Raw genomic sequence first — 27,760 nt, 5'->3', positions numbered from 1 at the left:
AGGCTTCAGTGGAGCGAAAACTTGCTGAAACATTCTTTTTTTTTCAGGACAAGTGTCGAGTGTGTGGAAAGATATAGCAACACGGACAATTGAGCTAATTGGTACATCATTTTTAAAACTTTCGAAAGCGCTGCGACAGGGTACACCACTTGTCCTTCGTTTCTTTCTCTTGGTGTCCCCTGTCTCAGCGCTTTCGAAAGTTAAAAAAAAAAGCTACAGCAATGCCCGCGACAGGAATTCGATATACCACAATTCCTGCCTCTGTGCTCCAGGAAGTTGCTTCATCAAGAGCCTTGAGTCATCTTTCAGTCGTCAGGTCATGTGCTAATGGCGACCCCTAGAGTTGCCTTTGCGACTCCCATATCTAAACCGCGCATTAAATGACGCTACTAATGAAAGGCGTAAAGACAGTTCCGATTTAGCGAGGATCTGGACTGCTGCAACGACGGCGAGACCGGTTACACTAATTAGCATTCTCATCCAGCGAAAAGTAAAAGGTTTTGCTGTTGTATGCAATAATACTGTAGCACAGTTTTTTTCTTTTATTGAGGCAAGTCAAGGGACAGACACAAGAATCAACAATAACTTTTATTAGCGTGACTCAGCAGTTGCCACAAACAAAACACAACCTTTGTTGCTTCGTGCGTGCAGATCAGTATTCTGAAACAACAGCAGCAAAGGTAGCAATAATAGCTAAAACATTAACAAACTCAAGAATAGCGAGCACTCAAAGTCGGAATAAAAGTAAGAACATAGAATGCCCTTTGGATGGTGAGGTTGCCTTAAGACAAAGGCACAGCTGTTGAAGCTTACCCAGCGCTTAATCTAACATCGTTATAACAGTGCCGTCGGAATGCAAGGCTCATGGTAAACAGAACTCACGTCCTACCTCACACCCAGCAGCTTCTCAAGGTTGACGTTCAGTGCGGGCAGGATATCTCCCTAACACAGAACCACTTTTCAGTACACAACTTGCAAAAACATATTTTCCGAACACAGAACCAATGTTCAGTGCATATTTTGAAAAGCGATCAAAATAACAGCCTGATGCACAGGATGTCGCACTACATATAGCAGTTGAAAGGTACACAGCCTTTAAATTTGTCGAAACTCACGTTCGGAAATGTCGCCAAAAAGGTCTGTCCTACCGCGTGGCAAAATCTTCCTGCCACATGATCGACGATCCGCTGCCACGCAGGGATGGCGAACGCCACGCACAAAGGCCCGTGGGAGGCCTCGCTAAGCGAGCAGCCACGCGAACTTAAGAAAAGTAATTAACCGTGGTTCAGAGGCATCGGCAGCGCTGCAAAAGGATCTGCAGACAACAGGCTCCCCTGCCATCTGCTATGACAAAGGAAGACTTCCGCCTTCCTCTTTTAGGCGCTGTCGTCCGAGAGCTCGCCGTCATCTGTGACCGAGGGACTGGCTTAGCAGCGCTCGGCGCAATGGGACCGCTGGTTATTGTGTCCTATAGAGAGAGATCCGCTGCAAATTTGTGTACGTTTCACACTGTACGCTCCTATTTCCACCTCTATAGGCATCAAGGACCGCTTTTGTCCGAGCAGTCCATCGACAGACTGGCACGACAGTGCGCCTCACTCAGATGCAAGTGGCGCTTGGAGAGCCGAAGTTTTCCTTAAACTTCCCGCCTAGTGACATGCAGAAGTGATAGGGCACTACCGACTAAGGAAGTGTGTCGTGCCGACGGTGACAAGACTCGAGTTTTCAGGCAGCTTCCCACGCGCATGCTTTTCTTTTCAACATGGTTTTTCTCTTGGGTCGTTTCGACCACCTGCTCTCGTCAACGACTGGACTGAACCAGCAGCCAAAACTGGCTACAACAATAACTGGCTGTCTCTGCGTGCACAAGTGCTCCAAGCGTAAAACGGAACACGCGTCTGTGAAAAAATTGGGGCACCTCGCCCTCGCCGCTGATTAGGTGAACTTCAAAAGTGAAGTATTGGTCCGCCGGACGTGCCAGGCGCGGCCATGCTGTACAGCATGCGTCTCCTCTGCTACAGCTCACCGCGATTCAAGTTTTTCTTCGCTGTCGTGCTTCCTTTGATTTTTGGGGCCCATGTAAATTCCTGTTTCCTTAGTGCCAAAACTGACGGTATTTTCTTGATACCCCAAATCTTCGCCTTGTGTTGTTAACGTTTTTTATTATCTCCTTTGCTTCTTTGGGATATAGCCTGACGCATATGCCATTAAAGAAAAACAGTGCTGCCCCTTGCCTCGCAAAATCTGCACATTCCCTTGTGCCCAGGCTGCAAATTTCCTTTTAAGCTGACTTCGATTCCTCATTGTGCACGAAGCAAGGTCATTTGCGCCCGGAACCATCTGCGCCGACTCACGGCAAGGCGTGTTTTGTTGAGCATACGCTGCCTGCGCTCCAGAAGCCGTGTTAGCGTCGCTGACTTATGGCGCGAATTTACAACATTGATTTCTAGATGTATTTCAGCACGCAAACGTTATTATTGTGCTGTTGCGATTGCGAGTCAAGACAGAGTAAAAGTGTGCCATTATTGTTCATCTCCAACTTAAGGGCGCTCTGGCCAAAAGAGGCGAGAAAAAGAGGGAGGATTAATAGGTAACATTGCGTACTGACGTCCTTTTGTTGTTTTTGCATTGCGCGGATAAACGCACAGCGTTTTATTACGTCTCTGTTTCTTCGCGAGATGTGCTTGCGCTATCCGGTTACTTACGCGCCTACGCGCTGGCAGCATTTTGGTAAACTGCTGAAATGTACGACCGCGCTTGTAAATCGAGCCATTCTGACTCGATGACCGCCAATGGTTCTCGTTTCCACGGCCGCCATCACCACTGGCCCGTGATAACAGCAGCGAACTCAGCGTTTGCTGCTTTAACTTCTCACGATTAGCTGTAACTGTAACAATGCTGCTTGGATCATCTTCCCCAGGATTACACTCTGGCTGGCTGCGTAACGCTCCGCTTTCTCGTTCAATTAAGCGCAACCCTTGCCAGGACACAGCCTTAGCATTGCATGCTGCTGACGCACTAGCCGTTAGTGTGTTTTCTGAGCTTTCTGTCATCCCGCGTGTTGCTTTGATAACACTGACGATTTGAAAGATTAATTCTAGAAGCAACGAATTTGTTCCTGCTGCTTGGAATTCCTGCTCATAGCCTCACTGTGGTTTCGGGCTTTTAAAGAAAAAAAAACACACGCACACACACTTATTTCACTGCGTTAGTTCTTCGAGGCCCCATGCATAAATCATGAGCGAACAACGCATCTGCGAAAATTCGATGGTGCCTTTAGAGGGACGCATAGGAACGATGCCGCTATGAGCGAAGTCACAGGGGTCTATGCAGCGCTGCGAGCGCTGTGGATTGCACTCACACACATGACGCTTGAATGTCTACTATAAAGTTTTTTGGACGAGGTGACAGGGCAGCGTAGCGAAGAAGAAAGTGTCTGTGCCACGAAGTAATAATAATAATAATAATAATTTGTTTTTGGGGAAACGAAATGGCGCAGTACCTGTCTCATATATCATTGGACACCTGAACCGCGCCGTAAGGGAAGGGATAAAAGCGGGAGTGAAAGGAGGTAGGATGAAAGGGGCGCCGTAGTGGAGGGCTCCGGAATAATTTCGACCACCTGGGGATCTTTAACGTGCACTGACATCGCACAGCACACGGGCGCCTTAGCGTTTTTCCTCCATAAAAACGCAGCCGCCGCGGTCGGGGTCGAACCCGGGAACTCCGGATCAGTAGTCGAGCGCTCTAACCACTGAGCCACCGCTGCGGGTAAAACACGAAGTAAAACTTTAGGGGACACTCAAGCTCCGCCTTAAGGGTATGACGCGATAGCGTTAATGGGTCCCTTCAGCGACCTGAGGTCCTGTTTCTGTATCACTTCGCAGACACGGACACTGTTCTTTCTTTCACCATCACGTGACGCTTAACCTACCATTAAGAGTATGTACATTGCGATAGCATTAGAGATTTCTTTTGCGCAAGTACTCCTTCTCTGAGGCTTAGGTTATGCCTACATGCCCACGTATGCGGAATCGGTCATTCTACTTTGCATTCATAGATCGCGGGGAGTCCTCATACCACTACTGGCGCAATGGCGCAGCGGTGAAGCGATGCGCCACTGCCCTGGCGGACGGCTGTTTCAAACACAGCCACCGGCGGGGTTTGTGACCCCTCGCGATCAGCCACTAATTTAACTTCCACCTGCCACACAGTAAATATTATTGTCCACAAGGCATTTCTCTTTCTTTTCTTTGGTGTACGGCAGTTACCAGCAAAATGCGTTCAGAATGGCTTCAGGTACTTGTGTGCGTGTAGTTTGCACCACCAGCTACGGGTGTATTTTCTTTGCTTGGGTTCTCTGTACTGGTCAATTTTGCATTGTGCACTTGACGATCCGGTCAACAGAACCAGCTGTTTCGAACAGCGGCGCCCTGTTCGCATGTCGTCCGCTGGCATCTTCCTTGGCGACAACACAGGATATTTTTTATCACATTCTGGAAGCAATCAAGAAATGCCTATAGGTACTGTTTAATTTTGTTTTTTGACACCACATCAACCTAATGGCGCCACTTTCAAGCGCGCTTTTTACAACCGCGGTTCTATTCGTGACTAACGCGACTGTCAACTGGATGTAGACCCCGCGGCAACTAGCTATACTAGTGGTCACGACTCGTTGCCGTATAAGACTGCTGCCCTGTTTGAATTGAATGATCTAATAAATAGATTAGCGAAATTCGGTATTTTATGCACTGAGTCAGTATGACTGTAGATATTCGTATCGACTGAAATAACGAATAAACGAGCAGTTCCCTCGGACCGATTAAAAAATTTTGAAATTATATACGATATTTTATATATTCCAGATCAGTCCGTTAGGGTGGATATATAAAGTTCACCAAAAGTGCTTACCACTTTCATCAGGATTGGTTACAAGTATTTAGTCACTCAGAATGGGAAAGCAAGAAACCCGGATACAAAAAGTGCGCTCAAGAGTTGAGGTAGGGGCTTTTGCAGATTAACGCTACGTACACATAACTAAGCGTGCCGTAAGTGACGCATATTGAGTGAATGCAAATAAAAATCATCAACCCCATGCGGAAGAGCAGGACCTTTGAGCAACGCACACGTCTAGAGCTGACTAGAAGCGAGGAGTCTAGGAATATGAAGAATGTAAGCTCGAATGTCTCGTATCTGTAAAGTACAAGGGTCCGTAAAACAGTGACGCACAGTCCGCTGTAGCCCGGTACTGGCAAGAGCTGGGGAAATGAAATTTTCTATATAGAAGCTTTGGTCATTTATACCCTAATCCATATCAAACTCTTCTTCCTGTTCTCTCATGTAAGCCAGCATGCATGATCAACGTGACACCCTACTATACCAACGTGCAGTGATCGACTTCCTGTACAAGTCCGCGGATAGCTCAGCAGCATCAATTCGCTGGAAGCTGTTCCCATTCTATAGGGACAACACATTGGTTCGCAGTGATATGTGCTTTCATGGCTTTAGGTGTTTCGGCGTCTTGAATGTAGTAACCAGGTCCTGCCACGTTCAGGTAGACCGTCAAGCGTCGCAACCGATGAAAATGCATCAGTTATTGCTACATTCATTCAAAATGGCAGATGCATCACCACGCGACAGATTATCTAAAACACTGGTGTAGTAAAAGGGTACGTCTTAACGCTATTCGTACGACTTGGATAGAGACACGCTGTGTTCCATGGCTCCTGACAAGGGAGTTGATGCATTTCAGGCAAAATGTGTGTGACGATCTGCAAAGTTTCTTTGGGGATTGTCCACACTGCTTTCATCAAGTCATTCATGAAGCACTATCGGATTTCAATCTGTTTGAAGGATTGTATGCTCATTTCCGCTGTAAGCAGGTCTTAGATGACCCCCAGTTCAATGCGTGTGTGAAAAAGTGGTGTAAAGACGAACCTCATGAGTTTTGCAAACGTGCATTCTTGTCTTGGAAAGCAAAGTTTGCTACAGTGCAGTGGTTCAAGTTCATAAAACATTCAGTGGCATTTTCAAAGGGTCAAAGCGCCATTGCTTCAACCTACAAAATATAATTTACCTAGTGGTTACCATTACCGAGCTTCAGTGGATTGTGCGTTATTTTTTGACCGACCTTTGCACAATCGCTCAGTGAACTACTGGAGTTGAAAATGTAAACTATACAATTCAACGTTCTTCACCAGGCAGTAGGTGCTAAAGACGACTTTATAGTAATTGATCTTTATGCCTAAGCTTAAGACATGTTCGCATATGGCGAAGCAGTTTGGAGAAAAGGACAGTAAGCTGTTCAAATTATAAAATATTTCGGGGACGTACGTCAGTGCGCTGTTAATCTGCAGGGAAGAGCTTATTCACAGTGCCAATAAAGGGCATCGTTTGGCCTTCGAAGAAATGTCATACGTGCTGAGAGCCATCGCCAAGGATCGCGTGACACAAGGCGAAGATCGCAACAGACCGCCGAGCATACAACAGTTCTCTGACATCGACACACACACATTGCGCTTGGGTGTAGTAGCCATTCGAGAACATGTCGATGTGACGCGTTTATGCCTACAGGGTGCCAGAGACGTGTAAAGAAATAGCGGTGTTCCTTGACTTCTTATTTGAGCTTGTGGTCTGAGGCGTCCAGGAGCGGAAAATCGCAAAAAGAAACAATGCTGAATACGCGCTATAAACGTTCAAGAAGAGATGTCAGCATAGTTTAAAAATGACGAGCATATAAACAAAAAAGTACAACAGTTGAGGGTGCTGGTCTAACATCCTTCAAAAACGGTAGCATTCCACACACAAAAAAATATAACCAGCAAATTTCAGCATGGTGATTTCCAGTGGCCCAAATGGAGCACGGCGTTTCCTCCACGCAAGATGTTAACTCCATCATTGTGGCGGGAGCACTCGGCTCGTTGAAGGGTAGCAGAGGAACATGACATGCCCAGATGGCGGTGCGAGTTTCCTAGGAAACCGCGAAGCCTTCCGTTGTCACGACAAAATCGACTAATCACTGAAGTGACAGGTGTTCATCATTTTCGTTTCATATTTTTTTTCTTTTCTGCGAGATCAAGAATGGCGCCGTGGCGACGACAGATGGTGCAGTACGGTCGCCTCGGCACGCTCAGGCGCACCTACCGCACGGCAGTCGCGGGGCATGGGTGATGCACAGCTGAAGGGCATGTACGACTGGCCCGATAGGAAGCACGTTGCTCTCCTACCCTGAGACCCAATTTTGCGAAAAAAAAAATGGGGTTGGGGGGGGGGGGGGGGGAGGGGGGCACATCTGCTCTTCTAAAGTTGCTCCAAAGAGGCCATTGGAATTGACCATCGTAATGTCAAGTGGCCATGCTCCCCGATCGGAGCACATGCAGCCGCGTCAGTCCCGGTGCGTGCGAGTGCGAGTAGCAGTTGCTGCTTGGCGAGCTTTGTGCAGGGTGGGCGATGAGTATAAGACGGTGCTGGTGACGACGGGGTGCGCGTGATCAGGTCACCGGACGGCAGCCGCCTGGTGCGGAGTTGGAGCGGCTGCGCCGAGCTCCGCGCTGCGCCAGCCCAGGTACGGCGTCCGCAGAGACCGATACGCCCAGTTCCTGACGGGGCTGCGAGAGGAGCCTTTCTCGCGGAAGGTGACCCGCTTGGGGATCACCAGATTCCTCCGGTCAGCCGGCAGCGTGGTCGTGGCTGTCTGCGAGAAAACGGGAGTGCGGCAATGAAAGATACCGCGGCGGAGAAACGAACGGTGCGCGCCGAATGAGCGAATTAGTTCGATCGATTATAGTCGGCCGGTTAGACAAGCTGACTGCTCGGTTAGTTCGGCAGTGCGTTCAAACTTGATTTGACTCAGCGCTGCAGTATATCCGCAAGCAGGTGCGTCGGACGTACCAAGCATGAGACGATAATCGAAAGAGAGGAGTGGCCGACGCTTACGCCCGGTAAGGAGGCTTCATTAAGTGATACATGACATTATTACCGAAAGTAAGTCATTTGTGGTGCAGATAACTCACTTTGGATTCATTTCAAATAGAAAGATGGCGGTGAAATTGTTACAAACGACGAGCTTCCGCCGGTGCGAACTATATGCTGTGCCTCTTGACGTCTCGGGGAGAAAAGGAACGACACTTTGGGTGACAAAGTTGACCTTGGCCATCTAACGGGACGACTGGGGAAGGTCCTGTGAAATGCACATTTACGGTCTTGCAGGATAAGCAAGCCGCAACTCGCCCGATGAAAACGAATCCAACAAATGCTTTGCATCGCCCGAACTGTCAATTTCAGTCTCGTCTCTGGCAAATTTGGCGCGTCTCTGCGCTCCTGATTAAAAGACTTCCGGGTACGAAGGAAGGCGAAATCTCAGGGAAGGTCTACAGAACGCTGTTTATAACGCCGCGGTGGAAGAACCTACGCCGCGTTGCGACTTTGAACAAGGAAGGACAGCATTCGGCAACCGCGGAGCGATTAACGTTAGTGTCTGTTCTTTGTCATTCTCATATTCGGCAGGGAAGCAGCTGTTCGAGAATAACGTTTCACAGCACAGTACACCACTTAAAGTTGTCGCTGGCGTTAATAAGAATGATGCTTTTATTGATGAACTTGCGAACGCCACTGCCCAAAACATGATTTCTTGAAGAACTAAGAAAAAAGAATGTCGAAATGTCCATTTCCATCAAATGCACAACGGCTAAAACATACATATCTCGTGTTTATACTTTTTGCGGTGGCAGCCTCCTGAAATGCATTTTTCTTGATGATTATGAATTTTTATGGCGCAAGGGCATCTATGGCCACAGAGCGCCATGGCACAAGGTATTTTCAATTTCTCAAGGTGGGGTCAAATACTCATTTATATCCCAAGCATTTCACCCTAAATAAACCGATCAACAGACCAGGGTATCATCGGTGGGTACCCGGCAGCACTGGGGATCGAGCCCCGCACCTCCCGCATGCGATGCGGACGCTGAACCAATTCGCCACCGCTGCGGTAAATGTATTTTTCTTCTCAACTGGTGCGTTATTTTGCAGGCTATATTTCAGACATTGTTGCAGTGTTTGTTTTTAAACTGTGTGCTTGGCTACAGTGTTTTATTGCCTATCCAATTTTTCATGATGCCCAGGAGAGTCTGGAGTTTTTTTAAAAAACATAAACCATGAAAGTCCTGGAAGTGTTTTTATATACGCACCAACGACTGCACCTCTAGAAGTCGGCGCTTGAATAAAGACGGAAACGCAATTTTTTTTCGTAGTCGCAAGCATCTCAATTGGAACGGCACGCTCTGAGAACGCAGCTGCGTCTTTGCGGCAGGCTGTACTTAACCCACACTATTAATTTCACCGTGCGGCACGATGCTCACGGCCAACAGCTAGTCTAAAATTTACGGAACGACAGGCATTAGTCAATGCACTCTGCCAGAACGAAGCATGTTTCAGAGAAGTGCCGAATATGTGATACGTACCTGGACAACAACAGTCAGGGTGGCAGGATCGTGCGGCGAAATAAACATTGCATGTTCATGGAGCTCCCCACCCTTGATTAGTTGATTATTTTATTATTTGTGCACGTGGTATAAAGCACCCTCGCCCCTCACACACGCCTTTCGTCCCGGCCGATGCTCATCCTTGAGAGACGTTGCATCCTCACAGATACGGATAATGAATACGAGTCGGCAGCGTCCCCTATAAGAAAGAACCTCGAGCCGTTTCTGTAATTTTTTCCCTTGTCAAATTACCTTGAGCATTTAGCTCCATGTCTAAGCTTCCAACCCTGAATTAAAGCCAGTTACAATTGTGCTGCGGGCTTCCCTAACTTTATTTTAGTTTTTTTTTAATTATGGAAGATATATACTACGACAGCTTAACTACCACGTTGTGGCAGACGTCAGAAGGAGTCGCTGTTTTGGAAACACGCGTAGCAGGAGACTTGCGCTGCGCACACGTCACGAATCCCGAAGTCATATACTACACAAGTGCAGACGCATGCTGTACAAACCTGGGCCGGCCGGAGGGCGTCCTTGGCGGGCGGCGCGCGCCACTTGGGCCACCGCGGCGCGCCGTCGTCGCCGAGCCGGGATCCGGCGTCCCTCCTGGGGGGCCGGTAGTGCTGTCGGAACCAGTCCGGAAGCTCGAGCTTGAGCAGCGCCCGCTGCACCCGCCGACTAGCCTCCGGGGTCGTGGCTCCCTGCGGCTGCTGCGCCGAAGTCAGAACCGCGGCCGCCATGTCCCTCGCCCCCGCGTCAGGCGCGCGGAGAGTCTCGCCGACGACGCGGCAGCTGTCGCTGGGCCCCTTGGCTGACGCAGTCGGTGCGGGGAGCCGCCGGGCGGGCTGCGTCGCCGTCGTGGCCGGAGCGAGGACGCCTCGCACCTGCGGGTGGTGGCAGAGGGAGGGAAAAAATAAAGAACACCGAAGACGGAGCGGTCTCTTAATTTCCAGAGCCAGTGGCAAAGAGCGTGCGTACGAACGCAAGCGCTCTTGGTCGCGTTTACCTGACTGCGCCTTAGGTATATAGCATACAGTTGCGAGAGACGGGCGCGCAGGCAGGCCTCCGTAAGGTGGCTGAATGAAGTGATTGACACTCTACCTGGATGAAAGGTGCTCGTAATTGAATGCGCTCACTTCGGGGTACAGAGGGGGAAGGGAGCGTGGCTGCGTGATCGCGGCCTCTGTAGTCAAAACACGAGAGACATGTGACATCATTCGCATTTTTCCTGCTGGCTATGACGAATGGGCTGTGGCCTCATTGACTCTACCATGACTGACCAACACATTGCGCCAACCAACCCACAACGCTCCAGTACGTGAGTGAGGCTTAGTGAAAATGGCTCTTGTTTTCTTGATGCACGGCTATTTAACAAGGTGATGGTTCGGGCTAGTGGGTATGCGCTATGGATCATAACGCACGGCTATTTGTCCGTTTCAAGCGAGTTCATGGGTGCGTTCATCTTGTTAGTGCTTCTTTTCAATGATCGTGCGATTCACTCATTTTTTTTTCTTACCTCTGCGGGTTAACACGCCGTACAGGCCAACCTGCCAACTGTGGGTTATTCTCGACACTCCGTGCCCTGGCCTCAGCTGATTGTACGACGCGGAAGCTGCTCAGTGCTCTGTACGTCTCTTTCACTTCTTTTTTGTTTGCTGTGTACCCAGGACAGAGTCCCAGCTCAAGCACTACTACGCACCCGTAGATGTATTTATGACCATGCTGTTCTACCAAACGACACTTATCATAATGAATTCCTTCAGACATCAAATGCAACGCGCGGACTGTCATGTACTCAGTTTCGCGTTGGTTTGTACTGGGTTGGTGCGCATCAATCCAAGGCTCATTTCGCATACATTTATTTATTTTATTTTATACCGTCCAGGGCTGCGATAGAGATCTGAAGCGTTCATTGTTTTCCGAGGCACATGACGGTCCGGACAAGGTCGCCCTGACTCATGCCAGGCGCCGCAGTTTAAATGGACGTCAGCCCCTTATCGGCGATGCCCCCATTGTTCAGGCGGCTGGATGCGCGCATTGTGAGCGCGTCGGCGAAATGTGCAGGAAGCGCTTTCTTTATTATTATTCGGGCTTAACGTGGTGCAGTTCTTCGACAGAATGAGCTCCATAACAATAATGAGCTCGCCCGATTTCACATCCGCTATACCTCAAACAATTTCAGGAGATATAGCGTGGATCGCTCTTGTGTGATCATTTTGTGTAGCGTGCGTTTTTCCGTTGGCTGTGTCATACTGCGGGCAAGTAACTCTTGTATTTTATTAGTGCGAGAACAATGAGGAAATTTACGAAGGCCACCTTTGTATCGTACTTGCGAACAGTGCGCTTATACGATCCCTGTGTTTGCTTTTAAACTATGCGTTAGTAGAAGTTGCTACTAACCCGAAGCGATGAATACCGCATTTACTGGCATAATGGACGCATCCTCTACTTTGCTTGTCAAAAAATGTAATTATTTCTTCCCTCGGGTAATAGACGCACCGCTTTCATTTGGCGCGCAAACTCCCTTTTTTGCACCGCGAAACAACAATGGCATAATATGAAGACCTGTTTGTCGAATGCCAAGACAACTATATCTCATCCTACAAGACGAATAGCCAACAAGAATATTCCACGCGGAATAGGAGAACCAATAGAATCCACTCCAGGACACATAGCGTTTCTCTGTTCGATCTGAAATATTAGGGATTCTCGCAAATTGTTGCGGTTGGCCTTCGCGGTGAATGCTGGGAGTTTTCTGGAGTAAAGCCTGTTTCACACGCAAGCGAAAACGCTAGCGAATCCTGCCGCCGCGGCACAAAAGCTTATTTTGAGTCGTCGCGGCGGCTTGAGCCGCCAGAGTGGCCAGATTCCAACAAGTCGGGAAATTTTCGCTCCTACGCGAAATCGCTTAATTCGCTCAATCGCTTGAATGTGAACCAGCCTTAAACTGCGTTGTGCTCTGTTTGGACAGAACTTTGGACCAATACGCGAGTTACACATACGGGTTTACGACAGAATTTGTTGACGATGCTCTCGAGCCCGTAAATAGTGCTCGAGTGCGTTTTGTTTTACTTAGAAGTTGGGTCTTACCGGACAAAGCATTTATTCAAGCAGCCTACTTTTTGTCGCGCTTTTATCCCTTCAGATTTTCGTTGTATTTTACCTCGAATGATGAGAGCACCGCCCACAGTTTCAAAGATGTTTTCTGAAAAAAAAAAGTGCGCTTGTTACGCGAGTAAATAGGGTACTAGCCGGAGCTCGAAGCGCCAGCGTCTCCGGCAATACAGTAGCAATAGTGAAAGGTAAACAAAAATATTATTTGCTCAGTCTTCAGCTGCAGTTCGCGAGGTTTAGCGTAGCTTATGCGATTTCGCGATATGCGCGTATCATGGAAAGGTTTTAAAATCATTCAAAGTCATATTGAAATCGAAACTTGATCGACGAGGAAAGGAGAGCATAAGAAGAAGAAGCCTGTTCGTCCTCTGCATGCCGTTTTAATTAAGAATATGAGTAGGATAATATATTTTTTCACATTCTGCCGCAACCGGTGCGCCGAAGAGCAAATAAAAGGAGAAATAAAACAGAATGAAAAGGGTGTGAAAAAAGGGTGCAGAGGTTTATTTTTTTCTTCTTCCTAAAGGCGCCCCTGTTTTATCTCCCCCGAACTTTGCAGTGCGGCTGCACCCAGAGCCGACGTCAACCGATGAATAGCCAAATTCACAGCGAATTTCGGAAATGAGAGCAGTCAGTCTACAGTCGCCGGCACATTTGGAACCAAAACTGGCCAGCACACAGGTGCTGACAAATCCGGAGAAACCATTAGTTTTCGTGTTGTGAATATTGCCCTTGATTAACCGACGCCAGCTTTGTTTTTCGCAGTGCTGCTCGAGATACGTGACAAAGAACAGAATAAGGAGCATCTGTGCATGCTAACTAGCTGGAATGAGTTAGCATACGTGAAGCCAGTTATCCTACATTTAGCATTCCTTGCTCCGAAGCGCGAGTAAATACGTGCTTGACGCTGTAAAAGGCAGGGTAACGTACCCTCACTCCATCCACCCCCCCCCCCCCCAACCTCCACATGAGGAGAGGAAGGAAAGGTTCGAGTCGTTAACGGACCTTCTGCAAAAATGACCTCAATCTGACAAAGACATTGTAAGCGGAAAAGAGGGAACGTGTTATCATTGAAGCTAAGGACCCGTTAGCTTCAATGGTACCGTGGGCTCAAAATGCGATGTTAGGTTCTTAAGCGAAACAATTATGCAAGAACGAAACACAATAAGGCTAGCGCTTGAATTTTCCTGAATGAGCGTTTACCAACTTTCTCAATTTTCTGCCCTGTTACATGTAAGGCACTTTCTTTCTTCAAGAGCGCCAAACCTTGTGTTGAGAGCTCTTTGGCCTTAGATGACCTTGGCCAGAAAAAGAAAAAAACACAGCATCGTCATCATCAGCTTCTTATTTCAACACGACGTTTCGCACAGACGTGCGGCACGAAAGAACTAAGAAATTGCGGCCACTTCACTTACGCAAACTCGCAGTGATTTTTCGCAGCCACTAGTTATCAAGAGAATAACGCTACAAAAAAAAAAGAAAAAAAGAAACAGACCCGACTTCTGCTTTCTTGGGCACTTTCGGCATATGAGCTTTCGGAGCATCGAGAATTACATAATACTGAAGCCCTTCCAGAAATCAGAGCGAATCTTGAGTATAACGTTTATAGCGGAAATAAACACGGACAGTTATCTAGCCAGTGGGACGATATGTGTCGGCTAAAAACAGGCTTCTTTCGTTCCCGTTGCTGGTAAATCCGGCAAAATCCAGTCATGACCAGAGCCCCTCTTTCTTGCTCGGTTGGAGTAGCTTTTCGTAAGACTTACGCCTCGAAGGAAAAAATGTAAAAAAAAAATCGACTTTGCTTATTACGCACTCATTTCCTGCCATACGAACTGTCCGCACTGCGCTTTTAATGAACGCGCCGCAACCGATGCAACAAGGCGCAGTTCTGGCGCTGGCAATGGGCTGCAAACATGAGCTCGCGACAGACCGTTTACATTACAGTGGCTGGTAAAAACGGAGAGGTTAAAGCCGCCGTCCTTGAGCGCGCGCAGTAAATTACATACGGACGGCACGTTGCGAGCGTTTGACTTACGGACGTCGTTCTTCTATCACTTCCTCTCTTCCCCTGCCACTGTACAATAACGCCGCTGTGTCGAGAGCTCGACCGTCCGCGCGCTCTCAGCTGCTCTGTCGTCGCAACCTTCCCTCGTCGAACCACACTTTCGCCCCCGTTCCTGCGGCGCGCGCTCACGAGTCACGCTCAGGTGGCGACTCACTCACGCTTCGCTGCAACTGCCGTCGTCAAATGATTTGAAAGGATAGAAAGAACAAAGCAAAAATAAAGAAACGACCGGGCTCGTTCAGCTTTTACTGTCGCTTGACGCGGCTAACTTTTCGCCCCCCCCCCCCCCCCTCCACCCCCCCACCCCATCTTCCCTTTAGTTCTGCCTCTTCCTTGTTATGTTGCAACTCCCCACCCTCCCCCTCGCCCCGAGCCTCCGCGTCTGGAACGAAAAGAAGCGACCACTGCCGCGGTTTCCGTCGGGAGTACGCGTTCGCCGGCTCACCCTTTTGAAGAGGCTGTGACGCTCGTCTTCGGCTCTGGCGTCCGCGGCACGGGCGACCCGACTCGCTGCTCGCAGCCCCGAAGGCGATGTGCCAACTCAACGGGCCTTCCCTCCCACGGCCGCCGATGTGGAGCGTGAATGCGACGCGACACGGCCGGGCATTATATGAGAGCGCCGGCCGTATCTCGCGCGCTCGGTCAACGCGCGTATCTCGTGTATTTCGCGCGCGGCGCACTAATCGGCACAACGTGGCGGAGCGGCCTTCCCCGCTTGTTACTGCATAAGCGAATTTCCGGCACCGCGCCTCTCTCTCCCTCTCTCTCCCACCCTCTACCTTTCTGCACGTTTGTAATCGTCGTCGTTGCTCGTGCACCACCGGTTTCTACTTTTCTCCTTGCTGATTTTTCCTCCCTTCAGTAACAATTGCTTGATTGCCAGTGCTGCAGATATAAGCCTGTAATGGAAACTGGGCGTTTACGAAGACATGCTTCGTGCGCCAGAAAATTTGCGTGTCTTTGCTAATGATCGATAGCGCGGAGTGTCTCTCTCTATATACCTCTCTCACGCACTCATGAACAAACGCACGCAAAAACGCACGCACAAACGCGCGCGCGCGTGCACGTAGTTTTTTAGTACAGAAAGAATAACATACTGTAAGAAAGACCGTTGGCGCTTGAGGCACCAGCGGTCAGCGCCGACGGAGGAGGCACAGCAGAACGAAGGCGAAGCTGACGAGGCTCTCTCTCTGGCTTGCGCCCACGAACGCTGGTCTACTGAGCAGCGCCGTTGTAACAAAGACTGTGGCAAAGATAGGGGCTTCAAGCTCCAACGGTGTTTCTTACGATATAAATATTCAGAGATTAGCAGATCATATGGTTGAGCAACTGCAGAACGACCAGCACAGCGAATTTTTCAGCGCGGCTCAATCTTATAGAAGCGTGGTAAAGAATGTTTGCTTATATTTATACGGCATATCACCAATAAATTGCCGTTCAGTTATCTGACGGATCGTCTGACGGCCTGCTACGGCATCGCGAACCGCTTAGGAACACTCCCTAACGGATGTCTCATGGGACCCGCTCATTTAGTTTAGAAAAAATAAGCCCAGCCATTACATATCCTTACCTTCATGTTGGCATGTGAAAATGCGACGAAATCAGCTGTTAAATGACACTTAGTATATCTGAGATGTTGATTTATATCTTGCTAGTAATTATCCGCGCAAAAACTATTTCCTTTCTAAATAACATGAATATTGTTGCAAAGATCCACAAAGGCGACAAATGCTTCAGAAGGCCGCCTCTACAGGTTAACAACCGCAACAAAAAGAAAGCGCCCTGTACATGAATTTGGGATTCAAAGAACAAAGTCCAGAGCACATCAAAAGCAGGTTGTCGCCGTTCTTTATGAAACAGGCAGCAGTAGCGGCTACAAACTATCTAATGTATTGTTATCGCTCCGATTGCGATAGCCTCTATTGAAGCAGTCTTACCTGCGAACTTCAAATATTGCCGCACTGAAAGCCAGCAGCAGTCGGCAATTAAGCACTTGCCCGGAAGTCAATGCCAGCTACGCTTTGAGCTCTGAACAGCTGTACGGCACAGAGGGATATAGCTCACTTTCTGGGGCCTGGCCACTTTGCGGAGAGATTCGTAAGAGCACTGCAGCTCTTCCCTTCTGCCGCTGATGATATACTACAGTGAGTGTAAGGAAATTTCCCAGCGGGGAGCTCATCTCTCTAAAGGAAATAGCTACTTATCAGCATTCATTAGCATCCGAGGCCTGCATTTCAGCATTAGCATTCGTTCGATACTTGATGAGGAAGGTTTTTTCTTACCATTTGGAAGCTGATGAGTAATCTCTCCTTTTACTGAGCAGAAGTTACATTGGTGATACTCCAATTACCGTGGAGCCGTGGTGAGTTGTATACTACACCCGTAATCAAATAGGCTGTGATTGAAATCGCTGCAGTGGCTACACACCGAAGATTTTCGCCAACAAACGAATTTCAAACTAAGAAACAAAATTACGTGAATAGACTGAAATTTTGACAACAATCAGCGCGCTCTGGCAAAGAGAGAGAGAGAGAGCGAATATACTTTATTGCGCGACCCAGGCCCGGGTCGCTGCTTCAAGTCGCTGGATGGAGGCTGGTGCTCGGCGCTGCTATCGACTCAAAACTCACCGCTGCAGTGCTTGAAGCGGGCAGCAGCAGCGGGGACGTCTTTAATAAAAGAGAACGAATTGCTGCAAGAAACGAGGAATCGCGTGCTTGAAATTATCTGATGTGCGCACACACACACGCACACATGCATGCCTGCACACAGAGATGCATGCCTGCACGCACACACGTGCCTTCAAGCCATTCATTTGCGAGCACCGTCCTATTTACGAAAAAGTTAATTTACGCTACTTTAACATTTGCACCGAGACAGGGTATGCCTGTTCTGAACTGCCCGTCCCTTACAAGAATTTCTTGATACAGTCTATAAACTGTCCATACACTTGTGGCCGTAAAGTCTATAGTCTCTCTATAGACAAGCCTCAGAGAACAGTATATAAGCAATACAAATTCTATAGGCAGTTTATAGGTAATCTATAGATTTATGGCCATACGCTTTTAGTAGACTTTTGTCTATAGACAGTCTATAGCCTCTGAATAGACAAAAAGAAATATTTATAGGAAGGCAATAGAGTCTACAATAAGTCTATAGACTGTCTATAGACCATTTTTATAAGTGATATGGCCGACAATGCTAAGCAAACTGGAAGCGTTTCAGGCCGGCCTTGCGGAAGCGTCAATCAGTCAGCGGGACGCGTTATCGAGAACTGGATGGGGCAAACCACGATAAACATCGAAGCAGATGCGCGACCTTCGTTCGCATAGAAACAGGACAGAAATTGCGTGCTCGGATGGTAAACGCGCCGTAGGCGAATGAATCAATCTTCCGCAAGCCTATCACCTCGGCAACACAGGCCTCGAGAGTCAGTGCTCTTAATGCAGTATTCAACCCACAGACTGAACTCGCCCTGAGGTTGGTGTTGCGAAAACGGTTTGCTCTCGTAAGCTTCAAGAGGCGGTGACAGATCAGTGCAGAACTCAGCTGAAAGGTATACCACCTTGTTCCTTAACGCGCACAGTGCACGCCGACCAATACGTTTGTATACACTGGTTAAAAAAAAAAAATCTTATTTGCCAAGCCTACACGATGGGCAGGGACTCCGGATTTTTTTTTTTAGTGGGGGCATGAGCTTTTATTATTTATTTATCCGAAGTTTTTAACGCGATGGCGTTAAGGAGCACGTGTCGCAGAAAATCCGGCGTCGCCGTTGTCGTTGACCGTAGGCGCAAAACCCATAAAAAATCCACAGAGAAGCAACCTAGGAGGCAGGTGGTCACGTAACCTTGCGGCGTCATTACAACCTGCCCACTGGAGTGTGAGCAAACCGCGCACCGTGACAGGTGGCAGTTAAATTAATGATTGGTCGCGACAGGTTGTTCGGGAAAAGCAACCTCAGTCTCACAAGTCCCACCACTGGGGGCACCTGCCATCGCAGGGCAGTGGCGCATCGCTTAACCGCTGCACCACTGCGCCAGGAGGGGTATGGCGACTCCCAGGGATCTGTGAATACCCATATATACAATTCTGCGTATATGGGCAGTAACTCATCAAGCTATCTCGTCTTATCCTTAGGCGGAGCTTAAGTGTCCCATCCAATATTTATTTGGATATTGAATTTTGTATTCCTTGTTTATGTTTTTGTTATCTTGCGCTCTTCAAAGGTGTATTCGTAAATACATATAAAACGAACTGAAATGGGCAGCTTTATAAAAATGCACGAACGAGGAGTGATCGGCTGCACTGAAAAAGCTTATTCATAGTCTGATTCAATTCTGCTATAATCGTGCTCATGAGCAAACGTCAGACGATAAACTTCTTTTGAGAAATTATTGGTTTAGGTGACTGAAACGAAATGCTGTACGTCTGGCTACGAAGCCTATCTTGCCGAGCCCCACTGTGCATTATATTAATAACGTCCTAGAATTGCGACGTTTTTCATAAACCTGGTCTGAGTCCAAGCAAGTGGACACGGCGGGGGGGGGGGGGGGGGGAGCGACTGTTCCTCTGCCGCGCTCCCGTTCCGGGGTCCCAGCTGACTGTTGGTGGTGCGGCAAGCCGCAGTGGCGGGGGAGGGGGGGGGGGGGGGGGGCTCAGTATTACTCGAGTACTTGAGATTCTTCAGCGTGCACTGAAATCTCAGTACACGCGAGTCGTTGCGTTTCACCCCAATCAAAACGCGGCTGCTGTGGGGAGGTTCCAGCCAATGTCTTCGCGCTGAGCGGCAGCGCACTTCCACAAGAACACTGATACACCGCGGCGGTTGCGATCGCTTTTACCGCTGGTTACTTTTCGCGCCTTCCTTAAATTTTCTCATCGCAGTTTCCCTCACAATCGCAGAGCTGTATCAAAACTGTCGGCGCTCGTAAAAGACGTCTCCGCTTAAATGGGGCGCGAAAATCGTTGCCTCGCATTCCCGCGAGTGACAGCTGCTCTGCTTTGGGAAGGTGGAGCCGATTCCTTAACTGCGTGAACACCTGCGTGCACAAGGACCAACATACGTAAACGACAGCGAGATGCTTGAAGAGAAAAGCGTGAACAGCTTCACATTCAAGTCGACTCGGCCTCCCTCACATGTCTTCCCGTCTGTATACGTGCGGTGAGGCTGCCTACAGCTGCGGTCTCGGTTGCGTTTGTACGGGGAGGAAAATAAAGCAAAACAAGTAGAACGAAGCAAGGCGCGACAGGGACCGAGAGAAAGCCGCGAGGAGAAAGAAACCTTGAATGGGCTTTGCATACAGGCCATGACGTACGCGCCGCAGGGCTGCGGCCACAACGCAGCCGTTAGTCACCGCAGTGGATGGCTGCGGGCCAGATATGGCGAGATATACGCCGGATATATGCCGTGCCTGTGCGAGATTAGCGGGCGTCGACGCGGGAACATTATGGAGGCAGTGAATGAAGCGAAGATGACGAATCGACCGGTTGTCCTTCCTTTGACTTCGGACAACAATGCGGGCTCAGATACAATAAGAAGGACTAAGGTACGTTCCTGGAATGCGCATTCGAGCACAGCTCAACGCTCCGGGTCTACCAAAATGAATGTAAGCAGTCCTGACGTCTGCTAACTATATGGTTAATATATTGACTGTGAAGTTAGAGCGGCTGCCGGACTACCAAACATACTCTCTCCACATTCTTGCTGACCGCTGGAAGAGTGAATAAAATAGACCAGACAGTGCCTTTGAATCGGAAGGCACTGACTGTCCTTTATACTTCGTCTTCCAGATTTCACCCTTATTTTTTTGTTGTGTTTCTAGCAGTAGTCCTTATCTGCGTAAGTTGGACAACTCTCTCTCTCTCTCTCTCTTTGGTAATAATAATTACGGACTTATTATTCTTGTGCTCTTATTTATCCGCGTCTATCGAATCAGAGACATTACTGTTGGTCAATTTGCTGACATCTCCACATGTGCAATCAGCACGGTTAATTTGCGTTCCTGGCCACGGGGGTCAACCTTTCGACGAAGTTGCTGACACTTTGTCGAAAGCATCTCTGAGTGATCCAGTCGTTGATCTTCTTCGGACCTCTGCATACATTATGGCGGCCAGGTTCAGTAGGTATACGACAATGCGAGAATTTGAGGCATCAGTGCTTACATCTGCAGGAGATTTCCAGTATCTTTTGTTCCCTTGGAGCAGTGAAGTTTGGCGATCCCGCAAGCTTGAAGTTCTTTACACGTGACTACTTTGTCGCGTGCCGCTGCCTAATTTTTACCTCGACAGCGATCTCCCCTTTGTGCCCACACTATGCTGAGCCTGAAACAATAGGTCACAGCCTTCTCTTCTGTCTCCGCTTCACTTGTTTAAGGAGGCAATTGCCAGAGATTCGCTTTCACAAAGTCGGTTAGTTCTTGTCTTCTGTGGCTGTTCTTTCTCTTGGTGCTTCTACGCTTTTGCACGCAACGGAAATGTATGCTCCACCGTGCAAAATTTTCTTCTAGGATCAAAACATCTTCTATCATGTTTTTTTTTCTGCGAATTTAAGCTTATGAAACCCATTTCCCACATAAAAAACCACATCCGTCACAGAATCCAATTTGAGTCTTTTTTTCCCCTTAACCTAATTATTACAGCACAAGATATAAAAAAGCTGGAAGTCACCGCCTATGTGATGGCCAATCCCCGTGTGTGTATCGAAGGAAACCACAACAACGACCCATCACTATTCACTCGGCGACTTCATTTGATTGGCCAACATTTTTTTTTATTTATTTAACCATCCTTTTTTTCATCCATCATTATGTAAACCCTTTATGACATGTGGCCATAAACATGGCTCTAAAGAAAAAAAAAAGAGGAGACCAGGCTTCAACCTTGAAAATAATTTCTGCAAAAAGAAAAACGACAATGATTTGTGCAGTGATTCCAGCAACGGATGCCAGTGTCCATCAGCGCCCATTTCTTCTCCACAGTCACCGACAACCTGTGCACGGAGGGTCAGCCTACCGGGAAGCCTGTCAACTGCAACAGGGACAGTGAGCCGTATAGATACCCCACAACTGCGCAAGTAAGCTCTCCTGCGTAGCAAAAACCCCTTTACCAAAGCGGCGAGGGCTGCCCAAGGGACAGAAGTTGGATGCAGCGCTAGGTACCTGGCTTGGTACAGCTGCGTTTCAGTCATACGTCGATACTTCAACGCATGGCACGTGCGCTGCACCTGCCAAGCAGCTGCTTTATTTTGGCTCCAGAAGTTTCCAGCGCTGCAGCTAATTTCCACCATGGCGAACGTGTTTTCGCCGTGCACCAAAGCTGGCTTCGCGAGTTTTGTATGGGACCTCCAGACCGCCGCTGGTTCGCAGAGCGAAGAGAGACTTTTCGGAGGGTCGGCAGTGCGTACCATCTGACCCAGTCGCTGGTGTTGTCTTTTTTGTTTGTATTACTTTTATCTATGAGAAGCAAGTGTCTTCTCTCGAAGAGGTTTTCAAAATGTCGGTGACATGTGGACAGCAGAGAAGCTGGGGAGGCGTGAGCCACGTGAGGGCGTTAACAAGAGTTGTCAGGGGTGGGAGGCAATGTACGGGAGCGTAGACTGTGCCAGAGATATTCTTGTCCAGGAAACAAGATTTAGCTCTTTTTTTTTCTTCGCTGCACCATATAAACGCTCTTATTACTGCTAGTAAGCGATCTTGATACTTTATGCGTCGTGTGCACACTTGTGTGTTCTGTATTTTCAATGATTTTAATGTCAGTTTCACTTTCGCCTGTCCGGTTTCTTGGTGTCTTCTTCCCCCCTGTTCACTCATTTCTGCCCGTTCGTCCGTTTAGAACCCTCTTAATCTACCCATGCCCTGCAGCTCTGCTTCATCTGCTCCCAGCACGTCCGGCGTTGTGAAGTTGGCTTATGTACCGCAAAAGGCAAGTGCAGTAACATAAGACCTCGAGTGGGAGCCCTCACTAATACAGGTCTAAGATCACCTGGAAAATAGAGGAGCATCCTTGTATTTACAGGCGCAGACCATAGCATCCAGAATACATGGGTAATTTATGAAAGCGGTATCCAAGTGCATTTACGTAGGTATTTGAGGCGCACGTAGCACGGATTTGCCAGCAAGCTTTTAGAGAGATACGTAATTATCCGAAGCGTCGTTTACATGACGGGGTTCAGTTGAGGAGATGAGTTGAAAATCGGTTACTGGGTTCATGTAAACACCGCAGAGTCGGGTCCGAGAGTCGACGGAGCGAGTCCAGTCACCTCGGCTGCAGAGGGTGGGTTCACTCGCTCGACCCCAACGGCAGATAGCATGTAAACGGGATCGAGCCGAAGAGTCGGGTTAGTAGGATGAGAGATGATGAATGCGAAACTGTTCTTCGCTTGCGCCGTCACGCCTCCGAGACTGCGGTGCCTTGCCGCAATCTTGGAGGCTGCCACTGCCCTCTCCCGCTGCGCTGCTCAACGCTTGGTGTCGCTGCAGTTGAACCGGTCTCGACTCGCTGAAAACCGAGTTCGCGTAAACACGCAGTCGTTTAGTTGAGCTGACCTTGCTCGGCTCGATTTCCTGACTCGACCCTCGCTTTCGGGTTCATGTAAACGAGGGTTGAGAGACGTTTTCGCTACCCATGTCGTTTCGCCTTCCGTTAATTTCAGTCGTTTACTCTTCACAAATATGCGTGCGCCTTGACGAAACTGCATGCTGATTTGAACCTAGTTAGTACACGTTCTCTGCAACGAATTGCAAAGCCCACTGAGGGGTGCGCGGTGAATCCCCAGAGCGCGGCATATCCCAGCGGAGCGTTCTCCACAGCGTTGTCGTACCCACGATTCGGAGATAGAGACATGAAAGAGCTTTCAAACTCAAAGAAGTCACGATTTGTAACAAGCGAGCTGTTACAATACATTAAACAAAGAAAGGTGTGAGACCGTTCCGAACGCATACGGCCGGTGCAGCAACTTCGAGTGCACACGCCGCTTTCCTTTGCGACCAAATCCGATCTGATGACAACCATTAGCCGTAGCCAGTAGCAGCTCTCTCTCTCTCTCTCTCTCTCTCTCACACACACACACACACACACACACACACACACACACACACACACACACACACACACACACACACACACACACACACACACACACACACACACACACACACACACACACACACACACACACACACACACACACACACACACACACACACACACACACACACACACACACACACACACACACACACACACACACACACACACACACACACACACACACACACACACACACACACACACACACACACACACACACACACACACACACACACACACACACACACACACACACACACACACACACACACACACACACACACACACACACACACACACACAAAAACTCCGAAAACCCCATCTCAAGTGCACACAGCGATCACTTCCTACTGAACCTACAACAACAAATCAGCAAGTAGACGCTAGCAATAAGTAGTAGCGATTCGATAAAAGCAGCATTTAAATTAGGAGAGACTTCGCAGGTTGCTCGAAAACAAAAGTAAAAAATTCAAAAGAGATAACACCGGTGACGGGGGTCATGTGATGCGCACTGCCGGCGCCCCGAAAAGTGTCTCCCCGTGGAACGACTGCAAGGCTTGCGGCCGAACTTCCTGCCCGTCACTAACACCGCTGCTGTTGCCCGGACACCTTAGATCCGGATCGAGTCGGCTAAGATCAAACTCAATGCAGATGCGATGTTGCTAGGCAGCCAGTTTCGATCGCGATCGAGCCCAATCCCCCTCGACGACCAGCCGGTTCCTGAAGCGCCATCGAGGTTTTCGATCCGGATCAGGAAACCGTCGCTGCAGCTCCAATTGTTGTGTTGATACTCTCGACCCCGCGCGCCTTGCCTTGGCAGCGGTACCCACTCTCGCGGGTCAGAGGACGTGTTTTGTGAGTGCTCGCGATGGCGGCTGTCGCAGCTGTGTCGCAGCCACGGAATTTGTGGTCAGAGAGAGAGACATGGGTACTGATTGACCTCTGGGAAGAGCGACTTGATGATCTGAGCCGTCAGAAACGCAACTCCGTGGTATACTGCGAGATCGCCGAAGCGCTGCGCGCCGCTGGATTTGGGCGATCTACTGCGGAGGTTCGCCACAAAATACGCAACCTGACTCGGACGTACCGGTAAGTACCATGCCGTTGCTTGCCACACTCTGTGATTGACGTCCACTCCTGCGTATTGAGCCTAGCATAGACACAAGTGGAGCCCCGTCGCCGTCCCCTGCGCAGTTCATTGTTTCCCGCTTCGTGAGCCCCAGACCCCCGTGAGGCGTGCAGGAGCGCAGCCAAGAGGAGGAAGAGATGATGACGGGCTGGAATCCTCTCCGTAATGCGATTGACAGTGGCATCCATTAGTGGCTGCTGGTATATAGTAACGCAGGTTTGCACGTTACGTCACAGCTCTCCCGATAGTGTACCATGCATAGCAGCAGGCCCGAATACGTGGAGATAATCGGATTACAGAAACCCGCAGACTTTCGCTCTGCTGCTTGTTCGCCAACATGGCTGTTGCTGTCTCGTCGATGCAATCCGTTTATTCATCAGTTGGCTAACATAGCTGTAGTTTTGGGGGAAAGGTTAAGAAATGAAGCGCAAACAAAAGAGAAGATTTATAACGGACCTTTTTCAAGTAGCGTCCTACGCATGCGCCAAGCCTCGTCGTGGGCCATTTTTTGCCTGGCAATCCCTGTGAAAATGGCGGACGAGTTCGGTGCACATGTTTTTTCCCCTGATTTTGGCGTCCACCGGCTTTCATGGCGTCGCCACACTGACTTCACACTTCGTAAACCGGGAGAGGTCGACGCTTTCGCCCTTTGCGCTGAACCATTTCTGAAATATTTGAGTTGGGGGTTGAATATCTCCGCGTTGCTCTAGCTTTCGCGCCTGCAGCCAAAAAAAGGAAGAGAGCAAGAAGAATATACTGTCAACAGCACGGTCAAAGGCCATCACTGCTGTGTTCTTCACGACGCCGATGTTTGAGCCACGCAGTTTTGATATGCGCAAACGCTGGCAGCCGAGCCAGCGGGCCGAACAGACGCGATCGCGCAGCCACTGAGCGGGACACCTGAATCGTATTTCGGGTAAGGCGAGCAAGTCCTCTATAGGTTTCTGCGTACTATGCAGGCGTTTTAGAGTGATACCTCTTCTAGATGCAAAATTCAATCTCTGTTTCGGTGCGATTCCTTTGCCTTAACAGACCTCGCACCTCTCCCTCTCCCCTCTTTAATCTGTCCTCCTCGTATTTTCGGCGCGAATACAGACGCTCGCTCTTTGACCACGTGATAGCCCACGTGCTCAGCCGGAATCGTTGCATGGAAGAGTAAAAACGGCCGCCGCGATATGCGCTCGAGCCACCTGAACCAGGCATGCCGAAGCTCCGAGGTTCGCGGGAAGCGCTGCTGTCCCAGACGAACTGAAAGGCGCGTGCCGTACCATCCGCTCTCAAGTGAGCACAAGAACCGCAGCGACGCTCGCCGCAATATGCGGCAGGCACAGCTCCTTGCGTCTAACCTTGACCGCCGCTGGCGCATGCGAGGGTAACTCGTATCGCGTGATGAGGGCGACATGCGCCGTGCGGTTAGCTTCGGCTGCTTCGGCTACTGCGAAGTTTCATCGAGAGCTTCTGCTCAACCCTTTTAACAGTAATCTTGTGCAGTAAAAAGTTTGACCCTTCTAAGCTGTGTCGAGCCAGGCCAGAGATATCGCTCGAGCTGCTGATATAACCGTGGTTAAACCGCGCTGCCGAATTTTAAATTATTTTCTTGTATTTTGCTTCCTTAATTCGGTAACACCCCCTCCTTTTCACTTCTCTCGAGCCCTACCTTAATCAGTTTTCTGGCTACGCCACTGGTGGTGTGTAGAACATACAAGCGCCCAATATTTTACAGGAACTACACGAGGACAGGCCAGGCAACTGGCTCGGGAGCTGGCGACTGGTCACATTTACAGAGGATTCATTCCTTCTTTGGGTCGTCGCTGCCCCTCAGTGTTGCTTCCCTTGCTCAGAAACCGGGCTGCAGTGACGGGACCGCAGTGGAGCATGTACGTAGTTTGCACCTGACTGTTGCATTTCGAAAACTGTGGCTGATTTGCTTTACTGGCATTCTCATATTTTCTGGCTGTAAAAAAAAAATGTACGAAGTTGAGCATTCAGTGAAAAATAACCACTGAAAAATAATCTAATCCTCATTACAAAATTAAATAAGCTTTCACGGTTTTTAATTACCTCCTCAGCTTACACGATGCTATGTTTTGTTTTCACAGTGCACAGATAAGATGGGGCGTTGCCCCAACAGCACTGACAGTAGTCATGCAACCGCACAGTCTTCTTGTGATGGCGTCGAGGCCTCCGAAGAGACAGGAAGCAGGCCGAGGAGTTCTGAAGGGGCACTCGCCGGAAGTGCTTCAGAAACGGCTGAAGACGGGCCGCTACCACACCTACCATCCCCTCAGCTTCAGCGGACTACGCGCAAGAGGAAGCGCACTGCACCCATGTCAGAGTTCGAGCAAGCTCTACTTACGGAGCATAGGCTTCTGCGCAAGAGCTTTGAGGTAGCTTATGCTAGGCTACTCGATATCACCGAGCGGCAGTTAAAGCTACAGGAAAGGTTGGCTGATGCAATCACGGAATCCTTCAAGTCGCCATAAATAAATGCGTTCGCTTAACTGATGCGCTCACACTGTGTAGCAGCGAATGATAGCCGAACGGATCGCAGATACACTCATGACTGGTATCCGCGGTGCGGTCTGGCTGCTCACACGAAACGCTTATGATTCTGCCGTCGGAGATCTGCTGAATGGCGGGTTTAAATAAGTTCTTCACAAATCTTGTTCGGTGCACAGCAGACGCGAATAGCCATCCCAGCATTCTCGACGTTGCGCTTGATGCGTTTCGTGGTGAACGTTACCTTGCCTTCATACCTTCAAATGTTATCCTAAACTACTACTCTCGTCTTCGGCAAGCAGTATAGTGGAACGCATCAACTTTGTCATCTGGGATGGGCCTGTGGCCGAATGGTCTGCCTAAATGTTTAGTTTATTTAGT

At 49.1% G+C, this 27,760-nt stretch overlaps 2 protein-coding genes across 2 annotated transcripts; one reads left to right on the top strand and one right to left on the bottom strand.

The window, feature by feature from the left end:
- Positions 1 to 569: 569 nt before the first annotated feature.
- LOC144115732 (uncharacterized) lies at positions 570 to 19,972 on the bottom strand. Its single transcript, XM_077650228.1, has 5 exons — positions 19,966 to 19,972; positions 15,107 to 15,201; positions 12,643 to 12,684; positions 9,992 to 10,363; positions 570 to 7,693 (listed from the first exon to the last, which is right to left on the bottom strand). The coding sequence occupies exons 1-5, from the start codon at positions 19,970 to 19,972 to the stop codon at positions 7,496 to 7,498; spliced, it is 714 nt and encodes a 237-aa protein (XP_077506354.1). The 3' UTR covers positions 570 to 7,495.
- A 4,430-nt stretch (positions 19,973 to 24,402) lies between these two features.
- LOC144095123 (uncharacterized) lies at positions 24,403 to 27,551 on the top strand. The gene is made up of 3 exons (XM_077628924.1): positions 24,403 to 24,840; positions 26,604 to 26,757; positions 26,980 to 27,551. The coding sequence occupies exons 1-3, from the start codon at positions 24,620 to 24,622 to the stop codon at positions 27,361 to 27,363; spliced, it is 759 nt and encodes a 252-aa protein (XP_077485050.1). The 5' UTR covers positions 24,403 to 24,619; the 3' UTR covers positions 27,364 to 27,551.
- The last annotated feature ends 209 nt before the right edge of the window (positions 27,552 to 27,760 follow it).

Source organism: Amblyomma americanum, chromosome 1, assembly GCF_052857255.1.
Source record: "Amblyomma americanum isolate KBUSLIRL-KWMA chromosome 1, ASM5285725v1, whole genome shotgun sequence".
Lineage (NCBI taxonomy): Eukaryota > Metazoa > Arthropoda > Arachnida > Ixodida > Ixodidae > Amblyomma > Amblyomma americanum.
The sequence above is the reverse complement of the archived record's forward strand: the minus strand, read 5'-3'. Positions and strand labels throughout refer to the sequence as shown.